Genomic DNA, 24,435 nt, shown 5'->3' on the forward strand with positions numbered 1-24,435 from the left:
AGAATTAGCTTCAGGCTCACCCTCTTTCTAATATCAACACAATTGCCATAATTCTTATTGATTTCAATATCCATATAAATGAATATTCCAACACTCTGGCCTCTCAGTGCCTTACCTCCTCTCCACCAATGATCTTGTCCTCCACTCTACCTCAGAACTTAATGATTCTACTTCAAATGTCATAAAACACTGGCATTCCCAGTTAACTGACCTCCATAATTTAAATTTCAAACATTCTACTAACTACCAGCTCATCTCTCTAGGACCCTAGCCAACATCTTTTAATTGTTCAATTCCACCAAGGCCTCCACTATTCCTACTGTCTTTCACTGTCTCTATTTCATGACCTTATTTCTCTTTCCCCAACTTATTAAATTCCATAGCCTGTAATTACAATCATCTCTGGTCCTTGCCTGCTTCATGGTACTTACCTGGCAACACCCAAATGCTAGTTAAGCCAACCCGATGCCTACTCCAGATCTGTACCCATACAGTTGGATTAGTGTAGAGAAATACACACAACCATATGGCCTGGACTCACTTTGAATACATGATCACTCACCTCAACCAAGCCCTTAATACTGCCCAGCAAACACACTACATTTCCCTAATCCATATGTTCTCCCATTCTTCCAGACAACTATTTCATATGGTCTTTTCTTTCCTCATCATCTACCATCCTCTCCGTCTTGAATTTAGTAGGTGATCTAGATTCCCATTTCACTGAAAAATACAGAAGTAATCAAAATAGATCTTTCACAGGCTCCCTCAACTACAACCTCTTTGCATCAGTGCATACGTACTCTGCCTTCCTTTCTCTTACTGTAGGGAAAGCATCCATACTTCCATCTAAAGCCAGCTCCTCCACTGAACTATCTCCTCTCATCTTCACAAGAAAATCTCTCCAGCAATTCTTCCCTCTGGTTCCTGTATCATAAAAATTTTCCTCTCTTCTCAATCATTCCAGTCAGCGTAGAAACATGCTATTATTTCTCTTAAATTACCCTCCAGATACCACTTCGCTTCTCTGAGCTTCCTTACAGCAAAACTCCTTGAAACAGATGTCTACTCACTGCTTCCAATTCCTCACTTCTCATTCTCTCTGAACCCACTTCCAATGCGCCAACAAAAATGCTTTTGTCAGGCCATCAAGAACGTCCACTTTGCTAAACTCAATTGTCAATACTTAGTCCTCATCTATAAGCAGCATTTGACATAGCTGATCCTTCCTTCTTGAAATACTTTCTATCCTTGGCTTCCAAAACACTGTACTCTTACGGCTACATCACAAGCCTTTCTTCCTCTCAGGTCTCCTGTAGTGATTCCTTCTCACTTCTGAACCTCCTTACACTGCAGTACCCCTAAACTCTCAGTCCTTGAAACTTATCTTCTCTATGTACACCTCCCCTCCTTAATAATTTCATCCAGTCTCACAACTTTAACATCTCTAAATTGATGAACCCAAATGTATAGCATTATCCCACACTTTTCTCTTGAATTCCAGATTCCAATAACTTATTTATGTAACACCTCCAGGTGAACAACATGCCCCAAACCAAATTCCTGCTCTTCTTCCTGAAACCAGCTCTAACATCTTAGTAAATGTTAATTCTATCCTTCTATACTTTCTTGAGCCAAAAAGTCTGGAGTCAACTTTGACTCTTCTCCTACACTACATGTTCAATCCATCAGGAAATCCTATTGGCTGAACCCTCAAAACATGTCTAGTATCCAATCATTTCTCTCTCCTCTTCGGCTACTACCATCATCTCCTTCCTGGATGATTCCAATTGCCTACAAACCACTCTCCCTGCTTCTGCATCCTAGTCTGTTCTTAACACAGCAGCCACAGTGATCCTTCTGAAACATCTGACATAGTCACTCCTCGGCCAAAAACCTTCCACTACCTTCCCATCTCACTCAAAACAAAAGCCAAAGTCCTTAATACGGCCCAAAAGGCTTTCACATCTGCCCCCACCCTTACCTCCCTGACCTCATCTTCTACTATTCCCCCCTCTGCTTCTTTGCACTATAACAACACAGAAGCCCTTGCTGTTCCTCAAACACACCAGGCAAGCTCCCACTTCAAGTCCTTCATATCTTCCATTACCTCTATCTGTAACTCTCTTCTCCTAGATATTCCATTTCTTCCTTTACTTTCTTCAGTTTTTTTGCTCAGATGTTGCCTACTTAGTGAGACCTTCCCTGGCCATTCTATTTAAAATTGCAAACAACTCCAAACCCACCCACTCATTCTCTATTTATCCTCCCTGCTTTATTTTTCCCAAAACACTCACTGCTATCTGACATACTTTTTGTTTTACTTATTTATTTTCTGTTTCCTCCATTTAGTTAATACTTGCTGAGTACTTACTTACCACATGCCAGAAACAGTTCACATACTGATAAAGATTAAATAAAATAATGCATTCAAAGAGCTTAGCACATTACCTGACAGAAGCACCTTAACAATGTAAAATACTATTTTTATCTAATGAAGGCTGGAATGGGATGCTGCCTACTGTCATCAGAGAACACCAGTTTAACAGAATGAGGTTAAACACAGGGTTGAAGAATTAAAACAAATGAAACTCTAACAATTTTATCCTTAAAGAAGCAAGGAGCTAAATTATCCATAATCAGATAGTCTCTGCCAGAGAAAATTTAATACAATTTATTTAAAACATGACAAGAAAGCAAAAATAACTTCTGGAAAAGGAAATTTCATATTTCCCCTCTAGCAACCAGTTCCAATTATTAAATCATTGTTGGAAACATAAGATCCTTTCTGCTTTCAACACAAATGCCGTGTACTATGTCATTTCATGACCAAAAAGGGAAGTCTACCATTAAGCGTTTAATAATGGATTATTATAAGTAACCATACTGCAAAGCACCTTCACAGTATGAAGCATGGGACACTTTGGAGGATGCTAACACACAAACTATTCTCTCACCCCAACTAGGACATGTAAGCTTAAGCTACAAGAGAAAGGAAAATTAGGTCTCGTAAACCATGGAAAGTCATTTAGCCTCTCAGAGCCTCAATTTCATACTGCAAAGTAGGGATAAAAACACTGATACTTGTTCTTATCTCACTGGATAGTTCTAAAATGATGTGAAAATGCTATCTAAGCATTAAGATTCTTTTATATATAAACACCACTACTAAGGGGGGCGGGGAGTGACCAGCATCCAACAACTGATAATGTACTAAAATATGGAAAATGAAGTTAACTGTTAAAATGTTTAAGATATACATGGGGCTATCTAAGAAGCAAGGCATCTTCTCAGGAAGACTTTCCACATTAACACCATTCCTCCTGGATGACTCCTTGGATATATACCCTCCTCATCACATTCATCTTTGAGTCACAGCTATTTCTTACGGTTCTTTGCTAATGTTTTCAAGCAAGCTTACGTTTTCTAGTTAGGTAAAATGTGCAAAATAAATGCTTATGTACCAAGAAAACTTCCCAAATAAAAATCAGAGCTCCTCAGAGATTAGCATTTAGGACATATCCATTATATTTAAAATGGTAAGCCAGACCTATTTACACTAAAATAATTTAAAGGAATAACTGATTTATAGGAAAAGACATTAAATAAATGTCTATTTATATTTGAGATGATCAAATCTATCATGACAAACAGTAAAAGACTCGTGGAAACGTCACCAGATGTCCAGAAAAAAAAAAAAAAAATCACATCATCTTATTTTTGACAAAAGCCAAATTGGATAGAATTTAGGCACACAAATGAAAAGATGACATAGAGAGTCACAGGTTCATGGTCCAAATACTTTTTTTTTAATGACCATTAGTTTCATAACAGTTTCACAGAGTGATTTCAAAGAGTCAAGATGAAAAGAATTGTGGTGTTACTATTCAAATTAAACTATAACCGTTCCATAGTATCTGCTTTAATCATGAAATGTCACCTGCCCTCAATGACAAAAAGGATTCTTCCAAATGTATGCTTAAATGAGAAATACAACTATGGTTCCAAACTAAGCAATCATTCTCCACTATCCATATTCCATTTAATTGACAGGCTACCAAAAGGGTCATTTCCTGTACCCAATGCCTCTTTTCTTTGATGAGAGTGATCTCCAAAATGGAGCACAAGTGTTAAGGAAGTGAGGGGCTTTGTGAATGATGACATTCAAGTTATAAGGAAGACCTGAGGGGTGGAGCTGCTATACAAGATGGTCTCAAAGTTCAAATCTAAGGTTCTATGATTCAGAGCATAAAAATCCTAGAGATAAAATTCTAGGATTATAAATGAAGAGTTATGGTTCTAACTATTGGAAATATTTGCTAAACTGGATTTTACCATTTTTAATATCCCTTTCAGCTCTTGATAGTCATAATGCCCCCAACTCTTCCCTCTTATACACACACATGCATACATACATAGAAATGAACTATTGTCCCATATGAAAATGTGATTCAAAGACTTCTCCGTCAACATTATTTCTTACGTATACTGCATAAACTTTCCCTATGAAAAGGCCGTCACACAGCAGCAACATCGTGAAATTTTATTCATTTTCAATTAGTGTGGGCACTTTTCTACCCAAACCTTTTATCAGAATTGTTATTAAGAAATAGTATCAAATTATAATCATTCTGTTCCTATAAATCCTTCAATGGAGGTACAAAAAAACACTGACAAGGTTCAAATACCTAAGCCATAAATAAATACAACATTCCCTGGCCCTGGATAACCTGCAGGTTATTAATAAGGTTCAGAATAATGGAAAGGTAAGTGTACTTCGGAACAAAAACAATCATAATACCTCAAGGGTAGGCCAAACAATTTCTGCCCTCAAGAGCAGTAATGTCTGTACTTAGAGAAGTGTGCTATGTCAAAAAAAAAAGTATAAATAAAACACACATTTTAGAAATTAATAAAGTTGTTATAGAGAGAATATTTTCTCAAAAGCTACAAAACTGATAAAAATATAACCAGCACTGTGGAATACTCTTGTTACTAATACTAATTATTCTTTATACTTATTCATATGTAGACTGCTTTTCTCAGGAGGCTCAAAATATCTCAGAATAAAACTGCGTGATATTCTAAATTCTGATCCGTTGTATAATCCTTTGGAAGACCAGTTAAAGATTATATGAACATGCAAACAATTTACATTCTCAGATGTGCTTATCCAAATTTGCAGAGCCATGGCCATTGTAAATGGGAAACCATTCCCAGTAGAACTCCCCTCTTTAACCCACTTCTTATTCTACCCTAAACTATATTATTCTCTTTATTCCTAATTTAAAGGAATCAAGTCAATATTATTTAAATGTTAACTTCTGGCTCCACAGAATAACCAAATGAACATACACACATACCTATGAAAGAACTGAACTTAGCTTTATAGTGACTAAGAGAGGCATAATACAGGACAGCACTAGTCATACTATTTTCAATAGTCCTGCCACTATCTCAGCCAGAGTGATGCAGTTTTCTTTCCACCACAAGATCAAAACAGAAATCCCATCATCTGACTCTTAGTCTTTCCCACACATTTACTGGTCTGTTGTTATTGCAACAGAATATCTTTCTCCCTTGCTACACTATTCCTAAGAGCAATGTTCCACCCTTTCGGTCTCAAAAGTTCTACTATGTCAAAGTGTAGCATTTAGGCGAACAGAGTTATACAAACTAATCATTGGTAGGAAGATAGAAATTACTCTTTATATGCGTTTCAAAATATATAGTATTAAATAAGGTACTCTCCACTTTTCAATTTTTTTGTTTGTTTCAGTTAGATTTTTTTAAGTTATACTTATTCCTGAGAATTAATCAGGCTAAAAACTTGCTAATTATGACAATTATGTCTAAACAAATGAATTTTTGTACCTACCACAAAAGTATTTCTTGCCTCAATACTAGTGAACTTACAAGCATCCCTGGTAATGCTGCAAAGGCAGAAAAATCTGTCTCCAGATAGCAGGGGTCACTTATCAATTCCAAATATTCCCATGCCTCAAAGTACCCCTCAGCTTCCTTCAAGGATGGAGACTAAGAATCTCTACCTCCACTAAAGGCCTCTTAGCCATCTTCCCTCTGGCTCTTCACACTCTTCCCCTCCATTTGCGGGGCAGGAACTTCCTAAGTCTCCTATTTCATACCCTCCCCTCTCATAGACATTTACTGACATCACCAATGTATCATGTACTGGGGACAGTGTTGAAAACAGATTCATTTTCTTCAAGGGACTTATGGTCTAAGGAAGATGCTGGATATCTAAGTATCTCATAATAGTAAAATGCGGGACTGAAAGGATATAAAGGACGCAATGGAAACACAGAAGAGAACACAAAGCATAGAGCACAGATTCAGAAGTGCTCAGTAGCTGAAAATATGAGCTGCAGGGTCACAAGGACTTGGTTTCCCGCTTAGCAAATAATTCAAGCAAGTTACTTAACCTAATTTCTTTCTTTATAAAATAAGGTAATGATATCTTATTAAGACCATAGTAAGGATAAAAAACATGACCTGTAGAAAGCAATTCGTACTAAATACTTAACTGGTAGAAAGCGCTCAATGAATAGTATCATGGAAATACAAGAGTACCCTTGTCAGAAAGGAAAACAGTATGAAATCAGAAATAAGGGTCTCCTTTTAAAAAGGAACCCACTAATTAAATTAAAATGAAGCAGAGCCCTTGGCCCTAAAAGTACTTTTCACTCAGATGTACACTGTAAAATGTCTTCATTTGACTAAGATAACTAAACGTATAAACTTTTAAACGTAAAAAAAAGTTTTAGTTAACGGACGAATCACTGAATACTAAGCACAAATATCAAGGGGAAAATTTTTTAATACATATAAATATGTACATATTATACACATACACACACACACACCCCCTCACACACATGCGTACGTGCATCCTGTGTAACTTCTGATAGATTCAAGCAGAAGACTGGCCCAAAGCTTCAATCACAAAACCAATTCCATCACCAGTATTTTTCAATGTAACTGTTAGCAAAGCACTGACCCTCGTTGACTCTGCTGGTTTGCTGGACTGTTAATGGAATTAACATTACTTTATTGTCAATCGCACCAACACTGGTGGTATTTCACAATAAAATTCAAGCACTAAATGATGCCAAAAATATAGTTATACTCCTCTTAGTTCTCCTGATGTAACATTTCAAAATCCCATAAAAACATTTCTAGCAAAAGTAAAAAAGTGTGTCTGAAAATTAGGGATGCAGATAAACATACCAACATTTTACACTCTTAATTCAAAACAACCTAGAAACAAGTCACCTATCTTTCCATATATCCTAGTAAACAATGCCTCCCGAGGATTTAATTTCTTTTATTTCCAGTCATTACTGACTATAATCATTACAATAAGATTTAAATCACTTGCCTTATTTAAACTGCTTCACTCCTACTGCTAATTCAATTTTTCTTCAGTATTCCATGGAAAGAAAAGGTTCTTTCCAAAAAAGTATTCTCCTGTAAGTAATGTCCTGAACACATACATAGCATGTTTGCCCAAGAACATTAAAGAATGTATTCTACGTTCTGACTGTGAACGAGCTTTTCTAGAAATGCAAATTTTGCTGTCAATACTTACACAATGGACTACAGTGCATAAGCACTGTTCATGCTCTATTAGTCATTCTTTTGGAAATTTTATTAAAAAAAAAAAAGGGCCTGCAGTGTGTATAATGCACTTAGGATACAAAAGACGTATTGTCAGAATATTTGCAGGATCTCCAAAATAGAAAAACAACTCCCCCAACAAATTAATTACAGCTTATAGTAATTATTTTTTTAAATGCTACACCAGAAACCTGAATTTCTTAACTTAACCAATCTATAGTATAAAAGAGATGACATAAGTGATCTTACCATCATGGCATCTGATTGACAGATGAGAGCCTACATTTTGTATTCTTCTGAGAAACAAAGGAGATCTGAGCTCTGAGACAGCTGGTGCAGTGCATGTTGGCACTTAGTCTGGAAAATTCCTAGGTTCTGAGGTACACATGACCTTGGATACAGTTTAATTTGTATTATTTTATTTTCAGGTCTATCAACTACATTTCCCTAACTAAAAGTTAGGGCATATTACTTGGTAATGCAACAGAAAGTGTGAAAAAGCAGGTTGTATAGAAATGGTTTACATACATGTTTTTCTTCTGCAGAGTATTATTCCTTCAAAGATCTTATCTGGAAATATAAATAAATAGGTAAAAGCCAAAGTATTCTAGCCAAAATGAGTGTGTCCACGGGGAATGGGATGAGAATTGGACAGGAGGAGGGACTTTCAGTCCCAGCACCAATCCCAACACCCTCAGTAACTCCTTAAAAGAGTTTCTCAGAACCCCTTCAAAAATCCTGATTCAAACTCTGATGTGAGCTGAAATTAAAACTCACATGGATTCATAAGTAGCCTAGAGAGGAAAAGTTAGCAATTTAGCTGGGAAAAATGTGGCACTAAACTGAAAGTTGAAAGAATAGAGCTCAAAGCACACTACATTGAAATTGCATTTCCTTTTAGAAATGAACACTTCCATCCAAATTGAAGTATAAGGGCAGAAACACTAAAAAGAGGAGAGTTGACCTATTCTGTAAATGCTTGCTCAACAAACACTTTTAACTGGACAAACAATAGAAAACACACGGGGAATTCATGCTTTGATAAATGACCTTGCATGTAATTTTCTCACTCCATCATGCAAATCTGAATTCATTATTAAAACCATGAAGTCACATATCCATTCTTTAGGCTATCTAGACAGACATTTTGTTTTCCCAAGACAGAGAAAAACAAATTATTACTATTAATTGGTAACGACCCCATCAGCATAATGAGATATTACTTTTCTGCACAAACTTCAGTCATATAAGTGAATAGGTGTTTTATTTTGTTTTGTCCTGCACTCACTAAAACATTTTGTAGGAAAATAAGAGCATTCAACGTCTCTTCCTCTTCCTAGCCTGGAATGGTTAAATTAAAAATCTAATGTGGTAGTTCTATTTGTAGCTTTTTAAGGAACCTCCATACTGTTCTCCACAGTGGCTGTATCAATTTACATTCCCACCAACAGTGTAAGAGGGTTCCCTTTTCTCCACACCCTCTCCAGCATTTATTGTTTCTAGATTTTTTGATGATGGCCATTCTGACTGGTGTGAGATGATATCTCATTGTAGTTTTGATTTGCATTTCTCTAATGATTAGTGATGTTGAGCATTCTTTCATGTGTTTGTTGGCATTCTGTATATCTTCTTTGGAGAAATGTCTATTTAGGTCTTCTGCCCATTTTTGGATTGGGCATATACCCTGAGAAAACCATAATTCAAAAAGAGTCATGTACCAAAATGTTCATTGCAGCTCTATTTACAATAGCCCAGAGATGGAAACAACCTAAGTGTCCATCATCAGATGAATGGATAAAGAAGATGTGGCACATATATACAATGGAATATTACTCAGCCATAAAAAGAGACGAAATTGAGCTATTTGTAATGAGGTGGATAGACCTAGAGTCTGTCATACAGAGTGAAGTAAGTCAGAAAGAGAGAGACAAATACCGTATGCTAACACATATATATGGAATTTAAGAAAAAAAAAAATGTCATGAAAAACCTAGGGGTGAAACAGGAATAAAGACACAGACTTACTAGAGAATGGACTTGAGGCTATGGGGAGGGGGAAGGGTAAACGGTGACAAAGCAATAAAGAGGCATGGACATGTATACACTACCAAACGTAAGGTAGATAGCTAGTGGGAAGCAGCCGCATAGCACAGGGAGATCAGCTCGGTGCTTTGTGACCGCCTGGAGGGGTGGGATAGGGAGGGTGGGAGGGAGGGTGACGCAAGCAGGAAGAGATATGGGAACATATGTATATATATAACTGATTCATTTCGTTGTGAAGCTGAAACTAACATACCATTGTAAAGCAATTATGCTCCAATAAAGATGTTTAAAAAAAAAAAAAAAAAAATCTAATGTATTGGCATCATTCTGTGATTTATCCCTTCTTAATTTTGAATACTATTCTCTATTTACCAGATTAAGCTGGTTGTTTTTTCTTTCTTGTTTTTGCCTTTTTTTCCTCTATCTGTATAAAAAGGATGAGGAAAACATCTCTCTTTTAAAGTACTTTTAGAATAATAATGCTTAACGTTAGTATAGCCTTTTACAAATGTCAAAGAGCTCTCATACACATTTATCTTCCATACATATTACCAACTCTGGGGCTAGATTGCCTGGTACTAAATTCTGGTTCTACCACCCTGTTGTGACCTCAAGGAAGTTACTTAACCTCTCTGTGCCTCAGATTCCTCATCTATAACGTGGGGATAATGATAATTCTTATACCTCACGGGACTGTTATGAAAATTAAATGAATATATGTAAAATAGTTAAAACAGTGCCTACTACATGGTACACACTACACAGGCATTAACTATTCTTTTAAATTATTGTCATCAGCATAAGTCACCATATTTAGGTCTCACAACGATTCTGTAAAAATAGGACAGCAAGTATCATTTTACCCTTTTTCCAGATAAGGGAATCAGGCTCAGAGAAATCAAGGGACTCATCCAGGGTCATAGTTAAGAAGTAGAATCCGAACTAAAAACCACAGGCCTAAGAAAGTATCAAGGAACACAATGAAGGAATTATACTGCGTGATAAGACTCCTTTTTAGAACCACCATATTTACAATTTTAAGTCTGTGGTTACAAAAAGAGCAAACAAAAATATTTCATGGGAAGAAAATTTTAAATTACAAAAATACAACTTATTAGAAATGAATATGTGATCTTAAAATGTCTTTTTAAAAATCTTACAGTTAAAACATGTCCCAAAATTTCCGGAAAATTGAGTAATAGCATTTTATAGTTAAATTCAGTCGTTAATTTGAGAATTACAGAATATTTCAAAGAAAATTGGATAACGACATTTACTAATGTAAGGTGACAATTCAGTAACTATCAATATACCATACACAATACAATATAAAACACATACAACACTAAAATTAATTCAAATACATATAGTTCAGAAAATGCTTTAGAATAATTTAGTCCCTCAGAGATATTGTGAATATCAACTACAACAATGGAGTATCATAAATATAAACGACTTCAATTATTTAAGGTCTCTGGCATGGTATACAAAGTATCAGCTTCTGTACAAAGCAAATAAAACCACTACTAATAATAGCTTATAGAATACAAAGGAAAAAAAACAAAGTTTTAACAGTAACCTGTTCATACTATTTATCAAGCACCTACTATTTGCAAAGCACTATGCTAGCTACCCATCATCCAAAAAGGAAATCAGATCCTTCCTTTTCAGAAGCATAAAATTTAAAGACCAAGTAGGGATAGTGCCATGGGGGGAATAAAAGGTTTTTTTCCTCTTCCTGGACTACCAGGGGTTCCCCCCAACCCCAGTGATTTCAAAATCAGAACCAGTCATATATCTGACTAAAGATGAAGAAACCAACAGTTGATGTTCTTCAGTTATTTTTTTAGTTACTTTTTTCAGGAACAGTGATGAACTGCCTATGATTTTATATATATACGCTCTCTGGCCTAATAAAACCCACAACGTGACTTGAAGTCTAGGAGTCAGCAGATCACTTCTGGCACTAAATATCTCCATGACTTTGGAGAAAACACCCCCAACCATTCCTGGCCTTCTAACACTTATGGTGCCTTTGGGTAAAGTTATTAAACTTCTCTAGGTCGTTCCCTCAACTGCAAACTTATAGAGCTGTACTAGAATCCAAAAAGTAACTGGATCGGTGGGGTTCTCACTTTAAGTAAAGACTCCTGGGCCCACTCCCAGTGATTCAGAATGTCTGGCCTGGAACCCAGGAAGCTAAGTGTTCACCAAGCACCACAAGTGACTGAGATGTGCAGGCGGGCCTCAGCCACACTTGAGAAATTAACTACATGATCTCTAATGTACCAACTGTATAAAAAGATGACATAACAAGATGACATAACTTATTGCAGAAACAAGGTCTTAGGAATTCTGGATCTAGCTCAATGTTCAGGACATAATCTATGTTAAACAAATACTTACAGAGAGTAAGAAAGGAAGGAAGGGAGCTGGTAAAGACAGAAGGGAAGGCAGGGAGGAGGCTAGCTAGCTTACTGGTCATAGTTCTGCCAAGAAACATAAAGAATGATAGTAAAATTAAAACTGTGCAAAACATACATCAGCAGCTAGAAAGCGAAGACCTCAGTCTCTACACACGTACAATTTTAAATACAACATAACCCCCTGTGAAAGTGCAAAGTACTAAGGAGAAAAAAACAAAAAACAGTATATGGAAGCCAAAAGAATCCTAATGGAAAATTACTGATGACTAAAACTTAGTGACTGTTTTCCCTAGGTAGAAGAGAACAGAATTTTAAGAACTAGGACTTGGAATTGGGACTAAAGTTTGAAGTTACTGGTTAGTCATATGCATAAATTGCATTTGGGGTAATATATGAATTGCAGAAATATTGTTGGCAATATTCCCTTCTATCCATTTTTTATTTCCATTTTCCCATTCACTTACATTATAATTTTTGAGATGTTTTATCTTCACTTCTGATGATCTTCAAATGTCAATGGCTCTTAACACATTAACTGTAAACAAACACAAAGGAACTTAGGGGAATTCAGATATTTAAGGAACCCTACAGTAAAGTATTCTAAAGTATTCTGTGAAGCCTACAGGGGAGGGAGGGTTGGGAAGAGGCATCATGTTTACTTGCTTTTTTATTTATCTGATGTTCAAAATGTAAAACTATTCTTCTGAATGAAAATGATACTATCCTCTTAATCATCAGGCAAAGAAAAAAAAAATCCTATTTTCTGTCAGAAGAAAAAACATTCAAAGCTAGAGAAAATTCTCTCCAAAGATGGACATTCTGAATTCACTAATGTATTGTGTACCTTATCCTTCTGCTCAGCAGTACAGCTGGTCAAGGAAACTCATTTCCTCATCAAGACAACCCAACTGACCTGCCCTGGGACTGCCCTTAACTACCAAGTTTTGCCCTGGAGCTGGGGCACCAGATCGTCAGGTATGATGAGCTCATTACAGCACAGAGACTCTGAAGTTAAAAATGACTTGGGTTCAAATGTCAAACTGCTCTCCCTAATCTTCAGTTTTCTCATCTGTAAAATGGAAACAGTAATACTGTTTATTTTATACAGTTATGAGGATTATATGAGAAAATGCATATAAGGGATTTACCACTATGCCTAGCATATAGTAAGCACTCAATAAATGTTAAGTGCTATTATTTATATTATTATTATTGGGACTGTTGATATTAATACTATTAATTGTTTACTACAACAACTTTCTACCACTTGAAAAGCAAAGCTTATCTCAGATGTTCATATTTTTAGGTACTGCCTTTGGTTAAAATGGAAGAGTATTATCCAATACTAGTAACAGAGGACATTCATATCATATTAAAATTTTATTTTTGACATTTGCTGCATTTCCCAGCTCAACTCAAGAAAATTAAGGCTCATAATCACTAGCGCATCATCAGCCAAAGTTATTACACCTTTTGCTAATATACGACCTCCTAACAAAGGCCTAGGTGAACAACTATTCACTTGCTGTTTTCAGTAATGGCAATTCTGTTAAGGAGATGGATATATTTGTAACCCATGCCTATTAAACCCTATGAGCCCAATGAATAATGCTGTATCAACCCAGAAGAGACTCTTCTACCCTTCTCTACTTATCCCCAAATGATTAAACTCCTCTGTTTGACATTACATGCTTAAAATATTAATATTTAAGTTAGATGACACAAAAATGCATAAAACACTGAGTTCCCTGAATTTTCAATCAAACCTTTAGGTTGAAGATGTAAAAATAAACATAAGATACTGGCAAAAGCATTCATAAATTAACATAACCCAAAATGGCCTGCTTTATTTCTCTTATGAAGACCAAAGATTTTGAACTGAAATGAGAGAAAATACCTAAGTGTGACCTGATGCAATATTCTAGGGGGAGATACAACACATGGATACATGGCTTGGAAATGAACGCCAAACTGCAGAGGAGTAATCAGTGTAGGCCATCATCCTCATACCACCACCACTTTACCAGGCAACTCCTTGAGCTCTTCAAATGAAATAACAGCTGATCATTTCTCATCTGATTTCTATTTGCCTTTCTCTTAATCACCTGGCAATTAATAAGTCTATCCCCTTTATGGTCCTAGATTAAGATTATAAAAATCTGGCCCAAGATAATATAAACAAAAAAAAGTAAAAAGCTTATAAACTCAAGAGTTTAGAGCATTCCAAGATACAGTTCTCTATTTCGGTCTGCTATGATATATCACCTCTTTCCAAGCATTTTCTATTATGGTCATTGCAGGCAAATCTAAGAACGCCTTTGGCATAAATTAAGTGTTGTACACTCGAACTGAAAGATATTTTCCTTGCTTTAAGATGATTTATTTGTATACGTGGAAGAAGCTGCTGGCTATCTCCAATACCCATTCTCTCCTATTCCTTAGAGATAGACCTCCAATGTCCAGCTCAGAATAAAGCCTCCCAGAAGAGACTACGTATCCTAGCCTCCGCTGTGGCTAGGTATGGCCATGGGACCATGATCTGGCCAACTGGATGTAAGCTTAAAGGAGGTATGTGACTTCAAAAAAAGTATTCTTTACATAGAGGAACATGCCTCTCTTCTTCCCTTCCTCCTTCCTTTCGACTAATGAAGATCCAATGGGTAAAGCATTGCAATAGCAATTTCAGTTTTTGAGCTAACACTGGAATGTAACATACACTAAGTCAGAAAGAGTCTGTGTCCTTGATACTTTATATCCACTATATCAGATCTGTATTAACTATCTCCGGGCTTTTACCGTGGGGGGAAAAAAAAACACAAAATTATCTGTTTTAAGCCACTGTTAGTTTGATTTTCTGTTATACTCTAAACCTAAATCCTAACTTTAAAAAAATAATAAAGAGTTTTCCAAGTAAGTGTATTTAGGTTTTTTGAAGTGTATAGGTTGAAACATTTTAAAAGTTAATTTTTATTATATTGAAAACATAGCATTTGCCCTTATTTAATCTAGACTAAGAAGTACCTAAAGAGGTCAAGAGTTAATCACATCCAGTAAAGAGTCTTTGAAAGAAGGAAAGTTCATCAGCAATTACTGCACGGGTACTATGTACTTGGCCAGGAGAAGAATTGTGAAGCTTGCTCATTAGTGGTCTATAGTGATGACAACATTGGTACATATAGAGAAACACATTAAGAGGGATAAGCACAATCAGTTCTGTGTAATAAAGCTATAGGAAAGGGAATTGAGGTTATTATTTTCATTTAGAGGGCATCTTCTCTAGTCCCTTTAATTTTAAAAACCTTGTATCAATCTTTTCATTTTATATAGTTCCGCTTTTAACCTGACTTCCTGTGGAATGCAGGCTTATAAAATCACTCCCTATCCATATCACCTCTCAATAGTTTTAATCCTACCCACTGATTTAACTAAATTATAGAGTAGGTCAAGAGATGGCAAGTGCTTTACCTATTCAAAACTAACTTCCTTTAAAAAGAGAAAATATTCTATACTAATCTAGAGAATGGTCAAGTCCTGAATCACATGCAACCTTTGTCCCTGATGAATTTGAATACAATGGCATTAACTGGCAGCTTTCCAAAATAAACTCACTGCTTACTGAACATCTGTATCTGGGTTATTTCCTTCCCTTGGACATAATCCTTTATTGGTTCAGGTGATGGCCTCCTGGAATTCTTTATAATACTTTTTTAATATGTATGTTACCACTAATGCATCTCACCAAGGATCTATTTTTAAGAAAACCCTAAAACATGTATTCTTGATTTGGTGTTCTTTCTTGTAGCTACGAAAGAAAAAAGCTCAGGAAATTTCCAAAAAGCGAGATACAATAAATCCACAAGAGATGACTTTTACCTCTCACTACTTCAGTCAGTATTTTTACAAAAGTGCTAAGTAACAGGCTTATAGTAGTTCTAACACAGACCTTAATCTAGTCCATTTCAACTAATATTGATGGAGTTACTAGGCAACAATCAGGAAAAGACCCAAGACAATGGTTCTCAAATTTCAGCATGCATCAGGATCACCTGGAGGTCTTATTAAAATACAAACTGCGGTCTCCACCCCCAAAGCTTTTGATTCAGTTAGACTTGAGGTAGGCCCAGGAAATCTGTATTTTAACAAATTCCCAAGGGATGCTGATGCTACTGTCCTGGAACTACTGACCTATATTAATAGAAGACTATTGATGATAGCATAAGGAAGAAAGAATAAAACATACACAGGACCCAGTCTCAGCCTTAGTATTAACTTGTATACTTTTGATTGGTAAGTAATTTAAATGTTCTTCCAGAAAGATATATACAATTACTGATTAGTTCACAAGAATAGTGGATCTTATCTAACAGAACTTTAAGGTTCTTTTAGGGTCCTGTTACAATGAAACCCAAAATAAGTAATTTTTAGGCTACCAAAATGTTCAATGTCTGATGCAAGGTGTTAGTAACAAGGCCAAGGTTGGAGATTCAACCTATTAGCTTCACTTTGTTCTGTACCTATAGTTTCTACCACCAATCAGGCCAGCTGCCTCAGAAGACATGCCAAGAGTCAAAAGGAGTATTGGTAAGAATGTGTGATTGGATACAAATCCATCACCACTACTGAAAAAACAACCTAAAAGGATATTTCCTACTTACATCACCTCTAAGTAACCTTGGGGCTGAAACTAGAAATGAGACCTTATGACAAAATGTATTTTAGAAATCTTAAAAACTCTCCTACCTCTTCAGGCTGTAAGTACCATCAAAACTCATAGAAACAGAAACCCAGGTTCTACTGTTTTCGAATGATGATAATTTTAAGGAAGACATGCAATTCAAAAATCTAATTAGTTGGAGCTACTTTTTTGATTACATTATGTGCACCTCCCCTCTGATTTTTTTTAATCTAAGTTAAACGTAAATACAGAATGCTCATAAATACTAATGAATATACAGACTAGAAATCAACTGATAACCCAAAATCATCTGAGACAAACAAGTGGTACCCAGAGTAATTAGAAAATGAGGATATATATATAGGATGAAAGAAATATACATTAAATAAAATGACTGAAAAAATAAATTAGAGAGAAAGAGACCAAAGTAATCAAGACAGATGGAAAATCCGGTAGGCTAAGGAAACAATGTTGTGAAGACATACAGGAGTGGGCACAGAAAAGATAATGCAGCCAATAAAATAGCTCAGGGTGTCAAGAGGCTTCATGCAAGGGTAACTTCCCAGCTTGAACCTGAAGTTGTGACTTTACAGGCCAAATCCACATAAGAAAACCCTTTTTAATTCTTTGAACAGAAACAGCAAATAAGACAAGTGGGGTGAACATTCAGTCAACATTTCTTTATTCAATCATTCACTGAGCACATATTCAGCACCAGATATATTAACATGTGATTATGCACCGTAAAGAGTAATCAAAGAAACTCACTTAAGCAGTACATTTTATAACAGTGTACAAAATGGAAAACCAGCCTAAGAAGGCAGAATAGTACCAATATAGTATCAAATTCTGCTGTATAACTTCTACAATTCTAAGGCTCAGGCCTACCCTAGCTACCATATCCAGCCTACAGTGTTGTTTTATCAATATCCTACACAAGAATCAGAGCAAAACCAACAAGAAGAAAATTATGGAATACAGCCAGATAAACAGTGTGCTGAAGTGAATTTTTTCACAACTCTCTCTCTCTGTGGGGCAGAACATGTGTGATGAATGGACAATAGCAGGATATACAAGAGCTGCTGAACAGCTCACTGAAGTAGACAATACCAAGCAGGACTCACCAAAGAAAATTACTTTTTTTAAGGATGCAAGATGATGTAATTCCTAATCATATACAGCTGATTAGGAAACTGCTATGTGAATATCATATTAAGAATGAAACTGTTCTTCTGTGACCAAAGATATCAGGCCTATGATGACCTAGAAGGCAAAGCTAGAGCAACGGCAATTCTGAGCTGACTACAGATTTATAGATACATACATAGGCAGTAGATATATAAATATCAAGATTCAATATATGCTTAGTGTGAACTACAGATCCCACGAGAGCTAGTCACCCAACTTAAATGGAGTGTGTCATTTTCCAAAAAACAATGGGCAACCACATAGGTTACAGTACTATTTTTCAGATTTATATTCTTCCTACTTCCCAGAAGAGTGTAAAACATTTTACAAATTAACACATTTAAACATAATATTTAAAATGAATTCATCTAACAGAAGTACTTGAAGAAATTAAAGATGAGTATATTACCAACTTCAGTTATAAATCTGACTTAAGTCTTTTGCCAAATTGAAGATGCATTAATAGTTTCCATTTTCAAACAAATAGGAAATATAATTTTTTGCATAAACAATTTTCCTTGGAACTAAACTCAGCAGAAATTTGTTAATCGAATGTATAAAAGACAATCTGTAACACACTGAACAGTATTATTAACTATTATTCTACAGGAGATATCAAAACAATTTCACAAGGCAATTTCCTAATTGAAAATTTGAAAATGAAAATTTCCTAATTGTATAAAACAAAAGCATAACTACAATTTAAGGGTGAGATTTCTGCAAAAGGCTGAGATAATACAGTTCAAACACCAATATTTTGCTTTATTATAGGCTAACAAAAGTAATAAACTTAATCTGGGTAGCCACTTAACATTGCTTTTATAACCACAGTTGTCCACCCCCGTCCCCCATGTACTAGAATCATCTGTGACTGTTACCCTAAATTAAGTTTAAAATTAGGCTTTCTAACAAGTGTCTACAATGCAGCTTTTCTATAATGTTGATTAAAGAGAATACCACAAACAGGTGTAATGATTCATGAAATAAAAGATATGAAAGAATTTAGCAGGGTGGACTGTATACAGTAGACAATCAAATGTTATTTTTCCACCTTCTAGAGAAGAGGAATAAAAGCTGGCATTTTCCTGTGAAAGTAGAGTCATACTTATATTTTTGTCTGGAAGGGATGAAGCTAATATACTCTAGTCAAAATTCAAGGAGTTCTTAATTTTCTCAAATTCATATGTAACATAATGTTTCATTAAGAAGTTAAAAATATATATATATAAACTTTAAAGTTGCTGGACTTTTTTTTTTTTTTTTTAGAAAATAATTGTGCTTAAGTGGCACAGGTAGGTACATTAGTTTGTAATACTAACAGACATTTATTTAGTGTAATTGCAAAAATTCATAACAAAGGTTATTATCAAGTATTATCATTAAAATAAAGAATTTTAGAGCTCCAAAGGACCTAACAGGTTTTCTAGATCAACCCCCTTATTTCAAAAGATGAAAAAACTGCAGACTGGAAAGGTTAAATGATACAGGCCAAATCACTAGCTGAGCCTAGGACTTTAAAAGAGCCTGAGCCTCCTGACTTCCAGTACTTTCTTTCTAACAACACTATGCTGCCTCCTGTGGTTCCAAATCCTCTCCCTTGGATGAGATTACTAGTTGCCTCATTTTTGTTCTTTAGCCATAGTTGTCATTTGTAATTCTCCCATAAAATTGTAATTTTCCAACCTGTTTTCTGAATGATTTTACAGCTGAGTGTAAATCCCCAGCTTTCTAAATTTCCAAGTAATAAACATAAACTTAAAAAATACTTAAAACAAATGTACACTGTACATAATCAAACACAAAGAAAAATTCTTCTCTCCTGGTTAACTCAATATACAAATTAAAAAAAAAACATTTATTAAGCACCTCTGACAGGCAGGGTCTCTGTTTAATGCTGGTGATATGAAGATGAATACGATCCTTGTCCTCAAGTAGCTTATAGCCTAGTAGAGAAGACAATTAAACCAACAATTACACTGTGCTTGTTAAGGACTCTGAAAACAGTGTGGGCAGGTTGCTATGAACGCATTTACGAGAATCTAATTTAGAACGGTGGGATCAGCTAATGATTTCCCAATGAGGTCCCGAACAGCCACAGGAAAAAAAACGGCAGTATCACCCATATCTAGCAGAATCCAAAGTGAATTAGAAGACACAGAGCAACTTCAATTTATTCACAGGAAAAAGTGAAAATAGTGTTTTCACAGCGGTTTAGTATCTAATAACTCTCTAATAACAACTAGACTATTTTTCAATGGAAAAGAACCTGATTTCATTGTGGCCATATAACAAATACAGGTCTTCCAATTATTTCTTAATAAAATTTTAAATCATTATTTTAAAACCAAAGGAAAAAACTGCGTCTGAAACACGTGTAGTTAACATTCACAACCGCTCTCTGCAAAGCTGCATAGTAAAGTCCTCCTCAAAATCCCATCTGGTACAAGAGAAATAACCTGGAGAACCGGTAGCCCAAGAAGGAAGAAAACTACCACTCATTAGTTACTCGGGAATAATGACTTTCAGCTGCAAGATTCAGACCAGAGAAGCACAGTGGTGGGTATTTTTACTTACATTTTAAAGCAAAGGGGGGGGGGGCGGGGGTGGAGATCAGAATGTAAGGAAAATAGTAAAAGAGATAAGTGAAGCGAAGGGAAAGAGACGAAAGAGTCGGCAAGAAACCAAAAAGCAAAGACTTAAAGACGAATGGAGAAAACACTGGAGGATGATTCTGGAAAGAGTGGTCAAGAGAGAAAGGCAGGGAGGAAATGGGGGGAGGGCTATACAAAAAATGAATTAAGAAGTAATGAAAGATTAGAGAATGTAATGAACCGGGGCTTCCCCAACCGCGGATAAAACGACCTCGGAATACAAAAGGTAGAGGAGCCGAAAAAGAAGCAGTGAGTTTTAACCTCCCCTTTCCCAGCCTCTAACCCCCAGAGAGGGAGAAAGAAGACGTTCCCAGTCCTAGGGAAGGAATTCCGGCGCAGTCTTCTGGAACCAGAGGCGGCGAGCTGGGGCACCATCCAGCGAGGCCCCGGCCCCTCTTCATCCCCCTCGGACGCTGGGCAAGGCCCTGGGCGTCCCGGTTACCTGGACAGGGAATCCACGCTGGGTGGCCGTGCTACTGCCGGCTGGGAGCCAAGACTCTCGCAACTCGAGCTCTTCTCCATGGCGCGGCGGAGGCAGCGGGAGAGAAAGCCTGCAGCGACCTCCGCGGCTGCCGGGCTGGAGAAACGGAGGGCGGAGTGCGACTGGCAGGGGCCGCGGTCAGGCCCGCGCCGGCCCAGGAGGGAGACCGGAAGCGGCCATGTTCCCCCAGCTTGCACCGCGCGCGGGGGCTGCCGGGGAGCCGGAGGACCCCGCGGCGCCCTCAGACGTCCGCCTCCCACGCGCCACGCAAGCCGTGACCCCCAGCGCCCCACGCGCCGCGCCAGCTGTGTCCGCCGTGCCTCCGCTGGTCGATGGGAAAGTGAGGGGGCGGCACCGGAGGGGAGGGGATTCCGTGAGGCAGGAGGGACCAGGGCTGCGGAAGGAGGGGACATTTTAAAAATAAGAGAGAGGAAACGGGGAATGTTACGAACGAGCGTCTCAAGAGAAGAAAGAGACAAGGACCTTAAGGACTGGGAAGACTGTGACAGGAATGTGGAGGTCAGGGAAAGTGGGAGGACAGAGTAATAAAGGAACGTGGGCAAACAGTAGGATGAGGAGGCAGAGGGACTTGGGGAATGAGGAAGGGAGGAAGAGAACATAGGGACGCGTAAAGGATAAGGATGTGAGAGATGAGATGGCAAAATGTTCACCGGATTAGGGGCTGAAAATAATGATTAAATAGTTGTTCATTAAATCATAAAGGCTGCTTTAGAGTTAGTCATGCATTCAAATCCTGCCTCTGCCAGTTATTTGCAGTGTAATTCAAGGCATGGAACATCAGCTTCCTTATCTTTAAAATAGGAATAATAATAGCTTCAGAGATTAAATGAGTTAATACATGTTAAATGCTTAAAATAATGCTTGATACATAGAAAATACTCAAATGTAAGTAGTATTACTACTGTCTCCGTAGGGGTTGTTAGGATGGAATGGACTAATGTATATCAGCGGTTTCTAAAACAACTTCAAAAATGGTGGCTGTAGGAGGGGAAGATGTAGGAAGCAGGGCTGAGAAGTAAGCAAGTGATTGGTATGGGAAGGGTAATAGGGAAAGTATAAAACAGGTAGAGAAAAAGTTAATGTTCATTCTATTTCCGTTGCACCCCTGGCCCAGCATTGTAGAAAGGGCGCTAGAACAGAAGCTGAAACTTTCAGTCCTACTGTGAGTTGGATTAAAGTCTCTGTGGTCTGGAAGTGTCTGAAGGGGAAAATCACTTTTGGCATTAATCCATTGTCCACACAAAAACAGTATGAAAGAGGAAATGGGGAAGGAACTGTTAATTGTGTGAAAAGATTAGACACATATACTGTTGGATGCAGTGGTGTTGGACAGAGGGCAAACTTTTAGTAATGTTTCCCTGTCCTCTCAAATTCCCAAGCAGGGCAGGAAGGGAGGGTAGAGGGATAGAACTGTGATAAGAGAACCAGAACTGGGTGAAGGAGAAATGCTTCTGCTGGTAATTTTCTGTTACAGAGGACAAAGGAATGCCATAGGAAGGATACATAAAAGAATTTTTCTGATAGAGACTGAATCCCAATCACCTCGTGTATGTGGTATAAAATATGCAAAGATTATTTCTGTGAAAAACTTAAGACAATGAGTCTTTTTTAAAAAAAAAAACACTTCCTTGCTAGGATAAATAGAATTATGTTGATTTAAACTATATTTAATTTATACTGACAACTGATGTTTTTAAGAAAATCTTAAAGTATAGGGCCAGTGCAGTTGAAATATTAACTTGCAAGTACCTTCCCCAGAGGAACAACTAGCCTAGTTGTGTTCAGTATAAACTATAGTACCTATTACAATGAATGAATATGTGTTTAAGCAGAAAGACGTGGCCTTTCTGTTCCATTCTCCAGCTTGGCAGGGACAGGATGGTAACTGATGGGTTTTATTTCTATAATTTTTTTTTTTTTTTTTTTTTTTTTTTTTTGCGGTACGCAGGCCTCTCACTGTTGTGGCCTCTCCCGTTGCGGACCACAGGCTCGGACGCGCAGGCTCAGCGGCCATGGCTCGCGGGCCTAGCCCCTCCGCGGCATGTGGGATCTTCCCAGACCGGAGCACGAACCCGTGTCCCCTGCATCTGCAGGCGGACTCTCAACCACTGCGCCACCAGGGAAGCCCATTTCTATAACTTTTAAAGAGAACTGTACTCCTCTGATAGGCAGAGAGAATAGGTAGTCAGGAACACTTGACAAGAGTAAACATCTACAGTGATTCATTAAAAAAATATTGCTTCTCCATCCCTACCTGCCTTCCAAAATGCTGGCTCACTGTCATCTGATACCTTGACATAGATTTTCCAAGCTAAGTTTAGTAGAAACTGATGAATTCTTGAACGGGAGACCCATGTACTTTCTACTACCCAGTTCATTTTTAGCACTGTGTTAATAGAGCACTTGAAACCATCTGCCTGATGATGTAATAATTTGTATATGAGTCTATTTGATGATTAATAAAGCACAGTAATGTTAAGTGTACAGACTTTGGAACCAGAAAAATCTGAATTGGAATACTGATTCTGTCACTTACTTGCTCTGTGATTTTGATTAAGATGCTTCACCAAGACTCAGTTTTCTCATTTCTAATATGGCATTAAAAATACCCATATAATGGGTTGTTTTTCTCTACATAGAATTTGTTGCATAGTATCCTTTCCACAGATAAAAACTATAAACTCGGGGCTTCCCTGGTGGCGCAGTGGTTGAGAGTCCGCCTGCCGATGCAGGGGACACGGGTTTGTGCCCCGGTATAAAAACTCAGACATATGCAATTTCATTCCTGGGTGTATAGCTGAAAGAAACAAAAACACTAATTTGAAGATACATACACCCAATGTTCATAGCAACATTATTTACAATTGCAAAGATATGGCAGCAACCTAAGGGTCCATCAACAGATAAACAGATAAAGAAGATGTGGTGTACACACACACATACTCACACACACACACACTCACACACACAAAATGTAATACTATTCAGCCATAAAAAAGGATGAGATTTTGCCATTTCAGCAACATGGATGACTTGCAGGGCATTATGCTAAGTGAAATAAGTCAGATGGTGAAAGACAAATACTGTATGATATCACATATATGTGGAATCTAAAAAATACAACAAACTAGTGAGTAAAACAACAAAAGAAGCAGACTCAGATATAGAGAACAAATTCGTTGTTGGTTATCAGTGGGGAGAGGGGCAATAGGAGTAGGGGAAAAGGGGGTTATTATGAGATTATATGAAATCATCTGCGTGAAACTTTTGAAAATTGTAAAGCACTATAGAATTTTAAAAATCATTCAATAA

General features: G+C 37.1%; 1 protein-coding gene across 8 annotated transcripts in view; it reads right to left on the minus strand.

Moving 5' to 3' along the window:
- MTMR2 (myotubularin related protein 2) overlaps nucleotides 1-21,654 on the minus strand; it is a 111,115-nt gene extending 89,461 nt beyond the window's left edge. For 2 of the 8 annotated variants that reach the window (XM_033420334.2, XM_049714147.1), the window contains exons 1-3: nucleotides 21,064-21,126; nucleotides 19,837-19,913; nucleotides 12,572-12,642 (exon numbers count right to left, since the gene is read on the minus strand). Coding sequence is in view for 3 of the 8 variants with exons in the window: in XM_049714146.1 (XP_049570103.1) it covers nucleotides 21,064-21,515 (452 nt within the window). In the remaining 5 variants the exon portion in view is untranslated. Of the gene's footprint in view, nucleotides 1-12,571; nucleotides 12,643-19,836; nucleotides 19,914-21,063 lie in introns of all 8 variants that reach the window. The other 6 variants (XM_033420335.2, XM_049714148.1, XM_049714146.1 and 3 more) reach the window with 4 other exon arrangements.
- Nucleotides 21,655-24,435: the final 2,781 nt, after the last annotated feature.

The sequence above is a fragment of the Orcinus orca genome, chromosome 8, assembly GCF_937001465.1.
Source record: "Orcinus orca chromosome 8, mOrcOrc1.1, whole genome shotgun sequence".
In the NCBI taxonomy this organism is placed as follows: Eukaryota; Metazoa; Chordata; class Mammalia; order Artiodactyla; family Delphinidae; genus Orcinus; species Orcinus orca.